The 12,766-nt window shown below is 39.1% G+C and overlaps 1 protein-coding gene across 5 annotated transcripts in view; it reads left to right on the top strand.

Moving 5' to 3' along the window:
• ELOVL2 (ELOVL fatty acid elongase 2) overlaps positions 1-12,766 on the top strand; it is a 111,672-nt gene that overhangs the window by 52,364 nt on the left and 46,542 nt on the right. For 3 of the 5 annotated variants that reach the window (XM_031012491.3, XM_055391300.2, XM_055391301.2), the window contains 3 exons: positions 1,284-1,408; positions 1,889-2,023; positions 7,913-11,050. In XM_031012491.3, coding sequence (XP_030868351.1) covers positions 1,284-1,408; positions 1,889-2,023; positions 7,913-8,038 — 386 coding nt within the window. In that variant the 3' untranslated portion in view covers positions 8,039-11,050. Of the gene's footprint in view, positions 1-1,283; positions 1,409-1,888; positions 2,024-7,912; positions 11,051-12,766 lie in introns of those variants that run through there. The other 2 variants (XM_063707328.1, XM_063707327.1) reach the window with 1 other exon arrangement.

Below are 12,766 nucleotides of genomic sequence, written 5' to 3'. Positions count from 1 at the left end.
TGTTTTCATATAAATTCAAGCGCCATAACAGTTTATTTCAGCCAGTATTGGTTGAGAATTTACTCTATGCATGCTATTGTACCTTTTGTTTCTTATTTATTAATTTGCATTAGGTATCCAGATCACTAATCTAGGATTAAAGAACCAGGCTAGAGAATTTAAATTGATTTATTAGCCAGCATATGTGCGGTGCTTTTTAATTCATATATTATCTCAGTTAATTTCATCCCAAACTTAAGAGCTAGTTATTATTATTATTATACCTATTTTCCAGGTAAGAAAATAAAAATTTACAGTCAAATCAATGTCTCCAAGGGGACATAGCCAATAAATGGCCCTCTAATGCCACAATCCCTCCCACCACAGGATAGCTCGCAGAACAGCCATCTGGATCCCAGGCTGACAGCTGAAGAGCATTCACTTTGTGCCAAGCATTGTTCTAAGCACTTTCATGTACTGATGAAATCCTCACAACACTGAGTTTCCTTATTTCCAACAAGTGATGCATCTGTGGCATCTCACCTCTTGCAGCTAAATCCTTTCAATGCTTAGCTGACCCAGCATGCTACATGACCCTTTCTCCGTGATTTCCTGAAGCCTTATTCACCTATGGTGGAGGCAGTTACAGAGACGTTTCATGAGGTTGATGGCAGGGGCCTGGATTTTAGACATCCCTCATCCTAAAAGTCTCTGAATGGCCAATCACTGGGAAGGTCTCGCTGGCCAGTTTCTCCGCCACTCCAGCCTTCTCTGTCTCCTTTATTCTTTCTCCAGCACCTCCTGGTCCCTAAGTGTCTTTCAGGCAGAATTTATTTACTTAATTATGAAAGCAATATATTTTGTCTCTCTAGCACCCTGTTCAGCCATGTACAAAAGGCTCTTTCTATGTCAATATGTCTTATCAAAGGTTTAGCTAAAAAGCAAAGATAATTCTGTTTCAGAGGAATTCTGCCAACAGCTTTAAGCTAGTATTTCTTTTCCCCCCTCAGTAGCTGATAGTAGTGACAGTTAAAGAGACAGTAAAACGTCGTAGATAAGGTGTTCCCCTGTGTGGGGGGCATTCTGAAAAACCATCCCAGGCTAGTCCTTCTATCATGGAGTTTTTGGTGAATCCTAGAACTGGCACAGTAATTGGGGAATTTATTAGTGTGGATTTTGTTATATGATCATGTCATATGTGCTACTCATTTTCAATTACCATGCAGAGAGAGAATCTCACTTGACAAAGAAGAATGAACAGTCCTTCCTGGAAGAATAGTGATTTTTATACTGTACTTTTATAGGTTTCTTTGGACCAACACTGAACAGTTTTATCCACATTCTTATGTACTCCTACTATGGACTTTCTGTGTTTCCATCTATGCACAAGTATCTTTGGTGGAAGAAATATCTCACACAGGCTCAGCTGGTATGTTGTCCCTTCTTTTAGCTTTTCTCCATGTGGCTCATGGATGGGGAAAGGAAATAGAAATCTTAGAAGTCAGAGGGCTTTTTATGTGTGATGAGGCTGCCCATTTTTTTTCCAAAATTGGCCTTTTAAGAATTAAACTTTTTGTGTTGAAATGCCCTTTGTGCATGCTATTAGCTTATAATGGAAAGTTCCTTGCTTTGAAATGTAGATGAATACTTTTCAAATTAATGTGTAAGTTAAATCCTTTTTGTCTAAATAATTTTAACTGCGACTTTCCCATGAGGAAATCATGGGCAATTTCACATACTAATTTCAAATAAGATTTCTGGATGAGGGGGCTGCTTCAGCAGCTTTGTTTTGTTCCTACATAATTCCAAGAGTCCTAGGAGTTGATTTCTGAATTGATCAAGCTTGGCCGCAGTGTCTGTGTGGCACAGCCTGGCTCGCTCACAGAGATGCCCTCTCTGCCGTCCCCAGGTGCAGTTCGTGCTCACCATCACGCACACCATGAGCGCCGTTGTGAAACCGTGTGGCTTCCCCTTCGGTTGTCTCATCTTCCAGTCATCTTATATGCTGACGTTAGTCATCCTCTTCTTAAATTTTTACGTTCAGGTACGTGGAATGTAAATATTCAGCAGTAAAATGTAATTGATTGGCACTATTTTTTTTTTTTGGAGACAGAGTTTCGCTCTTATTGCCCAGGCTGGAGTGCAGTGGCATGATCTCAGCTCACTGCAACCTCCGCCTTCCGGGTTCAAGTGATTCTCCTGCCTCAGCCTCCCAAGTAGTTGGGATTAGAGGCCCGGCTAATTTTTGTATTTTTAGTACAGATGGGGTTTCGCCATGTTGGCCAGGCTGGTCTTGAACTCCTGACCTCAGGTGATCTGCCTGCCTTGGCTTCCCAAAGTGCTGGGATTATAGGCGTGAGCCACTATGCCCAGCCTAGATCATGCACTTTTACATTATATATTTAATTTTACTGATTCAATATTATAGTAGCACATGCTTGTTGATAAATTCAGGTAGCAGATACACAAAGTGAAATTTGCACTCCTAACTCCTCTCTCCACACCCTCCTCCTCAAAGGGTAACCACAGTTAATCTAGTGGGCATTTTTAAAAACATTTTTCAATGCATGCACATAAGGTTTTATAAAAAATATCATTGGATTATATATACAGTTCTCAATTTGCAGTATGTATTTGTACCATGCTACCAAAGTCTGACATCTGAAAGTTAAAAACGTGTATAGTAAGACAGATCCAGGAAATGTGAATGAGCAAAGCAAGGGCTTCTTCAATGTTTTTAATTTATTGAATTTCATGTTTAAAAATTGGTTCCTTATCAGCTACCCTGATGTTGCAGACTCACTGTTTATTTGGAAAAAAATTCCTTTAAGGCAAACCAGGATGGAAAGGTCACACTGACTTTTTTATCAAGTGTCATTTTCTTTTTAATTAACAATTTAAATGGAAGACAGCTTCGAAATGCAATTTCAAAGCCACTCTGTTGTACAAGAACTGATGAAAGCTATAACAGAGAAGAGGCCTCAGGTGGATGTAGATTTTAAATTGCTCTCTTTTGTAGGCTGGGGAAATGGAAAGCTTAGTTTAAAAAAAAAAGTACATTTATATTCAAAACTATACTTTTGAAATTGTATTCAACTGTATTTTTTTCAGACTAATAAGAAGTGCTTTATTTTTTAGTTTGCACTTGCTGAAAGTTAACCCATAGTGGTTTTTATTTTTATTTATTTTTTTGAAACAAGAGTTTTGCTCTTATTGCCCAGGCTGCAGTGCAATGGCGCAGTCTCGGCTCAACACAACCTCTGCTTCCTGGGTTCAAGTGATTCTCCTGCCTCAGCCTCCCAAGTAAGCTGGGATTACAGGCGTGTGCCACCACGCCTGGCTAATTTTGTATTTTTAGTAGAGACGGGGTTTCTCCATCTTGGTCAGGCTGGTCTTGAACTCCTGACCTCAGGTGATCCGCCCACCTTGGCCTCCCAGAGTGCTGGGATTACAGGTGTGAACCACCACGCACATCCCCATAGTGGTTTTATACAGTGTGGAACAGTGGAAACTGAACTTTGACAGCTTTTCAGGTCTTGTATTTCTGAAATTGGACTAGGCTGTTATAAGAGATAAAGGTTTCCTTTGAAGATTTCCAAAGAAATAATCAATGATGAGACCAAACAAAGCTATGCGTGGGTGCGCAAACCCCTGCCCCCACCTTCCCAATAAACGCTGAGTGTTAAAGGGAAGGTAAGGGAGTGATTTTGGTACCTCGTGTTGAAGACTAAAGAGAAGCATATAGCCCAGCAAGAGTAGGTAATGGCATTCAAAGCCTTAGCCCTACATGCTGGTTCAAACTGCATCTTAGTTCTGAAGTCAAGCATATAATTTAAGTTTGGATCCTTGTTAATACTATTGCTTTAAAAAAAAAAAAAAGTAAAAATGAGATGTGAGATCAGGTATTTTGTCAGAATAGGAAGGATATGCCAAAAACAAGATCAAGCCAGAATCCCAGGTATTGGTATTTTAAAATAACAGCACTTTTTCCACTTGAATTATTTTTAAAAGTTTTATCTTTCCAAGTGAGCAACTAATGCAGAATACTTTGAATGCTAACCCCAGAATATACAAATCGTGACCTCTAATAGTCATTGAAATACATGCATTTGTTTTGGTCTTTATTTTTAATCTTTAACCAGAAGTTTAAAAATGATATTATAAACATGAAATCTAGGCAGAAATAAAGATGTTCTTTGAAACCAATGAGAACAAAGACACAACATACCAGAATCTTTGGAACACATTCAAAGCAGTGTTCAGAGGGAAATTTATAGTACTAAATGCCCACAAGAGAAAGCAGGAAAGATCCAAAATTGACACCCTAACATGACAATGAAAAGAACTAGAAGAGCAAGAGCAAACACATTCAAAAGCTAGCAGAAGGCAAGAAATAACTAAAATCAGAGCAGAACTGAAGGAACTAGAGACACAAAAAACCCTTCAAAAAATTAATGAATCCAGGAGCTGGTTTTTTGAAAGGATCAACAAAATTGATAGACCGCTAGCAAGATTAATAAAGAAGAAAAGAGAGAAGAATCAAATAGATGCAATAAAAAATGATAAAGGGGGTATCACCACTGATCCCACAGAAATACAAACTACCATCAGATAATACTACAAACACCTCTATGCAAATAAACTGGAAAATCTAGAAGAAATGGATAAATTCCTCGACACATACACCCTCCCAAGACTAAACCAGGAAGAAGCTGAATCTCTGAATAAGAAATGGATAAATTCCTCAACACATACACCCTCCCAAGACTAAACCAGGAAGAAGCTGAATCTCTGAATAGACCAGTAACAGGCTCTGAAATTGTGGCAATAATCAATAGCTTACCAACCAAAAAGAGTCCAGGACCAGATGGATTCACAGCCGAATTCTACCAGAGGTACAAGGAGGAACTGGTACCATTCCTTCTGAAACTATTCCAATCAATAGAAAAAGAAGGAATCCTCCCTAACTCATTTTATGAGGCCAGCATCATCCTGATACCAAAGCCGGGCAGAGACACAACCAAAAAAGAGAATTTTAGACCAATATCCTTGATGAACATTGATGCAAAAATCCTCAATAAAATACTGGCAAACCGAATCCAGCAGCACATCAAAAAGCTTATCCACCATGACCAAGTGGGCTTCATCCCTGGGATGCAAGGCTGGTTCAATATATGCAAATCAATAAATGTAATCCAGCATATAAACAGAACCAAAGACAAAAACCACATTATTACCTCAATAGATGCAGAAAAGGCCCTTGACAAAATTCAACAACGCTTCATGCTAAAAACTCTCAGTAAATTAGGTATTGATGGGACGTCTCTCAAAATAATAAGAGCTATCTATGACAAACCCACAGCCAATATCATACTGAATGGGCAAAAACTGGAAGCATTCCCTTTGAAAACTGGCACAAGACAGGGATGCCCTCTCTCACAACTCTTATTCAACACAGTGTTGGAAGTTCTGGCCAGGGCAATTAGGCAGGAGAAGGAAATAAAGGGTATTCAATTAGGAAAAGAGGAAGTCAAACTGTTTGCAGGTGACATGATTGTATATCTAGAAAACCCCATGTCTCAGCCCAAAATCTCCTTAAGCTGATAAGCAACTTCAGCAAAGTCTCAGGATACAAAATCAATGTACAAAAATCACAAGCATTCTTATACACCAATAACAGACAAACAGCCAAATCATGAGTGAACTCCCATTCACAATTGCTTCAAAGAGAATAAGATACCTAGGAATCCAACTTACAAGGGACGTGAAGGACCTCTTCAAGGAGAATTACAAACCACTGCTCAATGAAATAAAAAAGGATACAAACAAATGGAAGAACATTCCATGCTCATGGGTAGGAAGAATCAGTATCATGAAAATGGCCATACTGCCCAAGGTAATTTATAGATTCAATGCCATCCCCATCAAGCTACCAATGACTTTCTTCACAGAATTGGAAAAAACTACTTTAAAGTTCATATGGCACCAAAAAAGAGCCTTCATTGCCAAGTCAATCCTAAGCCAAAAGAACAAAGTTGGAGGCATCATGCTACCTGACTTCAAACTATACTACAAGGCTACAGTAACCAAAACAGCATGGTACTGGTACCAAAACAGAGATATAGATCAATGGAACAGAACAGAGCCCTCAGAAATAATGCCACATATCTACAACTATCTGATCTTTGACAAACCTGAGAAAAACAAGCAATGGGGAAAGGATTCCCTATTTAATAAATGGTGCTGGGAAAACTGGCTAGCCGTATGTAGAAAGCTGAAACTGGATCCCTTCCTTACACCTTATACAAAAATTACTTCAAGATGGATTAAAGACTTAAACATTAGACCTAAAACCATAAAAATCCTAGAAGAAAACCTAGGCATTACCATTCAGGACATAGGCATGGGCAAGGACTTCATGTCTAAAACACCAAAAGCAATGGCAACAAAAGCCAAAATTGACAAATGGGATCTAATTAAACTAAAGAGCTTCTGCACAGCAAAAGAAACTACCATCAGAGTGAACAGGCAACCTACAAAATGGGAGAAAATTTTCACAACCTACTCATCTGACAAAGGGCTAATATCCAGAATCTACAATGAACTCAAACAAATTTACAAGAAAAAAACAACCCCATCAAAAAGTGGGTGAAGGACATGAACAGACACTTCTCAAAAGAAGACATTTATGCAGCCAAAAAAACACATGAAAAAATGCTCACCATCACTGGCCATCAGAGAAATGCAAATCAAAACCACAATGAGATACCATCTCACACCAGTTAGAATGGCAATCATTAAAAAGTCAGGAAACAACAGGTGCTGGAGAGGATGTGGAGAAATAGGAACACTTTTACACTGTTGGTGGGACTGTAAACTAGTTCAACCATTGTGGAAGTCAGTGTGGCGATTCCTCAGGGATCTAGAACTAGAAATACCATTTGACCCAGCCATCCCATTACTGGGTATATACCCAAAGGATTATAAATCATGCTGCTATAGAGACACATGCACACGTATGTTTACTGCAGCACTATTCACAATAGCAAAGACTTGGAACCAACCCAAATGTCCAACAATGATAGACTGGATTAAGAAAATGTGGCACATATACACCATGGAATACTATGCAGCCATAAAAAATGATGAGTTCATGTCCTTTGTAGGGACATGGATGAAATTGGAAATCGTCATTCTCAGTAAACTATCACAAGAACAAAAAACCAAACTCGGCATCTTCTCACTCATAGGTGGGAATTGAACAATGAGAACACATGGACACAGGAAGGGAAACATCACATTCTGGGGACTGTTGAGGGGTGGGGGGAGGTGGGAGGGATAGCTTTAGGAGATATACCTAATGCTAAATGACGAGTTAATGGGTGCAGCACACCAGCATGGCACATGTATACATATGTAACTAACCTGCATATTGTGCACATGTTCCCTAAAACTTAAAGTATAATAATAATAATAAATATATATATATAAACATGAAATCTTATTAGAAAATCCAGTGCCCAACTGGGTGCAGTGGCTCACACCTGTAATCTTAGTACTTTGGGAGGCCAAGGCGGGTGGATCATCTGAGGTCAGGAGTTCAGGACAAGCCTGGGCAACATGGTGAAACCCCATCTCTACTAAAAATACATAAATTAGCCGGGCATGGTGGTGTGCACCTGTAGTCCCAGCTACTTGGGAGGCTGAGGCAGGAGAATCACTTGAACCCGGGAGGCGGAGGTTGCAGTGAACGGGGATCGTGCCATTGCACTCCAGCCTGGGCGACAGATCGAAACTCTGTCTCAAAAAGACAAAAACAGAAAATCCTGCGCCCAACAAAATCACGTACTGTTTTAACTATATGCACTGTTAAAGACAAGGTCTTATTAAATAATCTTTTTATTTTTCTCTTCAAAATATACGCATCCAACAGACATACCGAAAAAAGCCAATGAAGAAAGATATGCAAGAGCCACCTGCAGGGAAAGAAGTGAAGAATGGTTTTTCCAAAGCCTACTTCACTGCAGCAAATGGAGTGATGAACAAGAAAGCACAATAAAAATGAGTAACAGAAAAAGCACACATACTAGCCTAACAGATTCGCTTGTTTTAAAGCAAAGACTGAATTGAAGGTTACATGTTTTAGGATAAACTAATTTCTTTTGAGTTCATAAATCATTTGTACCCAGAATGTATTAATATATTGCTATTAGGTTAATCTGTTAACTGAATGCTTTGATCAGCATTGAGGTGATGCTGACCTCCGAGGACCTCAGAACTGGTGCAGCTTCTCTCTCCCTCCCTCCCACAGACTGAACCTTTCGCCAGAAGCTGTCCTTATAACGCCTTACACGCATACACAGCCAGGAAACGTGGAGCATTGTTTCTCACAGAAAGTCTCCAAATAAAAAGGGTTTTGTTCAGATTAAAATGTTTACAACAAAATGTTAATTATATTCTAAATACAGGGTATGTTCTAATCTATATTAAGCAATAATGCCGGTGCATAATCATTCCATTTGTTCCTTTAGCAATCAACCCCAGAAAATATTAAAATGGGATCATACACAGAAGATAGAAAAATCTAGCAAAACTTCTCTTTCTGTAAGCCAGTCTTGTCTATCAGATTCCCACAACCACTCCTGATTCTAAATTTAGTGATATGGTAATGAAATTGGTATTTCTTTTATTTTAAATATTAGTTATTCTAAGGAGGAAAAAAATGCTTCTGCAAGATTTTCATAATTCAGGGGCTTTGGATAGGATTGTTCCTCTGTTTCCCTAATCATTCATCTGTTCATGTCTCCCTCTTGTGCCAGTCAGCCTAGGTTATAAAGATGCCATGCTCCACACCACGAGCAGTGTACAAATCTGGCTGCCCGTTTCCTTTCTGAGCAAGCACTGGAGTCCACTCCGACCTTTTTCTTTGAACATGCATGCTGCTGGAATATGTATAAATCAGAACTAGCAGAACTAGCAGAGTGATGGGAGCAAAATAGGCACTGAATTCGTCAACTCTTTTTTGTGAGCCTACTTGTGAATATTACCTCAGATACCTGTTGTCACTCTTCGCGGGTTATTTAAGTTTTTGAAGCTGGGAGGAAAAAGATGGAGTAGCTTGGAAAGATTTCAGCACTGAGCCGTGGGCCGGTAATGAGCCACAATAAAAAATGCCAGTTTGGCAAACTCAGCACTCCTGTTCCCTGCTCAGGTATATGCGATCTCTACTGAGAAGCAAGCACAAAAGCAGACAAAAGTATTAATGAGTATTTCCTTTCTCCATAAGTGCAGGACTGTTACTTACTACTAAACTCTACCAAGAATGGAAACAATATTTTCTGAAGATTTTTTTGAAGATTAATTTATACCCTATAAAATAAAACTTGTTAGCTTCGATGAAGTCACTTCATCTTCTCTCCTATTTTTTTAAATAAGTTTTTAGGTCCTGACACTGACATCAAATACATGCACACCAGAAAGGCATTTCCACCACCGTCCCCACTCATTAGCGTCCGGAGTACCTTTCTCTCTCGGCTTTTTTCCCCGCCTGAGCTCTAGTTTTAAACTTTCTCCTGTTAAAAAAATTGTACTTTTATTTCATGTAAACTGCCCCTCTGAGGATTTGGGCATATTTTTTGGAAGGTGCCTAATGCTTAGGATAGTCTCTAGGGTGATGCACTGCACCTGCTTCCTTCACTTCAGTGTGGCCGACCCATTTCTGTTGAACAGATGTCTCCTGTGTGATACCCCTGACTCTTACATTTATCTTTCTAAATCATTTTCTGAAGCTGACTTGCTCTAGGGTGCTTCATCACCGCTTCCATCTTGCATCACCTTATAACTGTACTGTCTTGTTCTCTCCCAGCAATTTATTTTAAAACAAGGGCTAGCTTCAAGCATGACTGTTACGGCTCCTCTGTGACAAAACACAAGTTGGACCAAGGAGAAAGCCCTTTGGAGAAACTGGACCCTAGTTCAGTTTAGATCTCAAATATAGGCTGAAATCTCTTACCAAAGTGCGTTACAGGTAAAAATGAGACTTAGAAGACAGACTGGTCTAATATGCTCACTGGTCATCACATTCAGCTTATTCTTACGTGCCAGTGAGGCCCTAAGGTCTCAGTGCACAGCATACCTGCCACTCTGGATGTTTTCCTGGGCTTCATATCTGTATGGCAAGGAGGGAGCTGTCCTTCAGCAGACAAAGTCAAGCAGCTTTAAGTACAAGGCAGCTTGAAACCTCTGACTGAAGTGAAAAATATGGGTAGCTTATACTTTCAAACTAATGCCAGTGACTAGAGAGAGGTTTCATTCATGATGTGTATTTCCAATTTGGTCTTTAATTCAAGAGATGCTTCATAAAACACTTATAGCCTTAAACCATTCAAGGGCTAATTAAAAAAATAGTTATGAAATCTTAGCCACAAAAAATCAGGTAAACATTTTAACCTGTCGTTAAGTGTTGTAACTTCAAAAAACCAAAATGCTTATTTTAATGTGATTTTTCTAAAACTATTGAAAAATTAATACTTCTATAATCTATTAAAGAAAAAATGGAGAATGTTTTCTCTCAAATTTCCTCTGACCCATGGGAATGAAAATACTTAAATACTGTAAAGCATATCTATTAATAATTCCCCCAATTTTTTAAACTAACAAAATGGAATGTTAACTGAATGGAATTAAACATAGCAATTGTCAAGCCATCAAAATTATATATTGAACCACTTAGGTATGTTACGGGGTAAAGTCCTCACCCCTGCATTTGAGAAATATTTTATTATTTTTATTTTAAGGCAAAACAGTGTTTACTGTGATGGGCAGAACAGCCTTTTGTATCTAGGAGTCCTTTTGAGTTCTTTCCAATATTTCCATGTCGTTCGTGAATGTTTCTGGGGGCTTCCTTGTTTGGAAAATATGGATATCGCTTTGTTTTCCTTTGAAAGTAATTATATCTTAAGAACATAGTATCATGAATGGAGTAGACAGGGAGGCTGCAGAAGCCATTTTTCTTTGTAGATAAAAAGCATTATCTATGATTGTTGTATAATAAATTGATTTTTACATTAAATGCATGTTGCGAGTTTTATTTGGTTCAAAGCAGTTAAAATGTATGCCTGCATGGAATTCCAAATGACCTATCACTTGGGAGTTATTTTTACAATAAGGCATTGTTTTAGCCATGAATTTTAGACATTTAATTCTTCTCTTGTTTCAGTGAGCAATGGATTATATCATTACCTTTACATTGTATTCATATGCCAAGTTAAGCTGTTTCAAAAATGGCCATTCACTAGAAAAATGTAAGATTAGTAGAGGATATAAAGATGATAATAAATAAATTGCTATATAAAGCCACCTAGGGAGGAGCACTAGATTTGTTTGAGGAGAAATTTTTAGGCAGGAACGACATCGTGCAATGCCCTGAAACCCAGGATACAATTCACAGAGCACCTGCATGGGGAGAGAGGTGGTCAGCTCAGCTCGGGAGGAGATGTAGGTGAGTGAGGCCTGACTGTGAGGATGCCTGGGAGAGTTGAGGCGAGGGGCAAGGACCACAGGTTGGCATTTTGTCAGTGTAGAGAGTCGAGTTTTGAATGTGATATTAAGTATAATGAGACACAGATCCTAAAGAAAACTACAAAAGATGTGCTCAAAGTCTGATTAAAAAATTGCTTAAATTCCTGGATAGTGACAGGTGGGACAGGATAGATTTTAAGGAAGGGCAGGAGGAGAAGAGGGAATAGGAGAAGACTTTATTTTAGCTATCTGAATGGGGGCTAGAGTTTGGGGTGGGAGGTTAACGTTTTAGAGGAGCCTTCCCTTTGTTATTTTAAATGGTGGGTGGAACTTAATAAAACTTTGTGTTTAAAAATAAAAGATAAATCCTATGTCTCTATGGCAAGCCTAATAACTGTTGTCACAAACTTAAAGAGCTGCTTATTCAACAAGCGTTCACATCAATAAGCCTCTTAATTCCTTTATGCAAAGAAACAATTCAGCATGTGTTTTTGTTACAGCAGGCTCTCTTCCAAGACAAATTATATTCCCATATTTAAGGAAGAGTTTCTCTCCAGAGTATGCAAGGAAATAATCACTCCTAGGAGACTAACTACAGTCACCTCAGGATTCCCTGACCTTCAGTAAAACATGACTTTCAGTCATAGGGGGAAAAGGCTGAAAGCTATTGATTTGTAGGTCATTTTTCCATCCTCAATTGCACTGCAGAACACTGGAATAACACTGAGAGGACAAGGAAGTCTGTAATCCGTACCCTCATTGAGCAATTGGTAAATGCGGTCATTGTGGATCTAACGAGCAACCCACTGGGAGCCTGTTCTGAAAGTGTCTGTGACCACATTTGGTAGGCTGAGGAAGGCGAAGCTTGTCACACATCCCTTGATGTTGCATGTGCCATGGTCTATAGCTACCTGGATGACTTGAGATGGGCATTTTCTCTTGTAGTTGCCATAATCACCATCATTCATCCTTTTTCTTTTTTTTTTTTTTTTTTTTTTTTTTTTTTTTGAGACAGAGTCTCACTCTGTTGCCCAGGTTGGAATGCAATGGTGTGATCTCAGCTCACTGCAACCTCTGCCTCAGCCTCCCGAGTAGCTGGGATTACAGGCATGTGCCACCACTCCCGGCTAATTTTTTTTTTTTTTTTTTTTTTTCAATAAAGACAGGGTTTTGCCATGTTGGCCAGGCTGGTCTCGAACTCCTGACCTCAGGTGATCTGCCCACCTCAGCCTCCCAAAGTGCTAGGATTACAGGTGTGAGCCACGGC

The sequence above is a fragment of the Gorilla gorilla genome, chromosome 5, assembly GCF_029281585.2.
Source record: "Gorilla gorilla gorilla isolate KB3781 chromosome 5, NHGRI_mGorGor1-v2.1_pri, whole genome shotgun sequence".
Classification (NCBI taxonomy): domain Eukaryota; kingdom Metazoa; phylum Chordata; class Mammalia; order Primates; family Hominidae; genus Gorilla; species Gorilla gorilla.
Note: the sequence above shows the minus strand (reverse complement) of the source record. Positions and strands in the feature narration are given on the sequence as shown.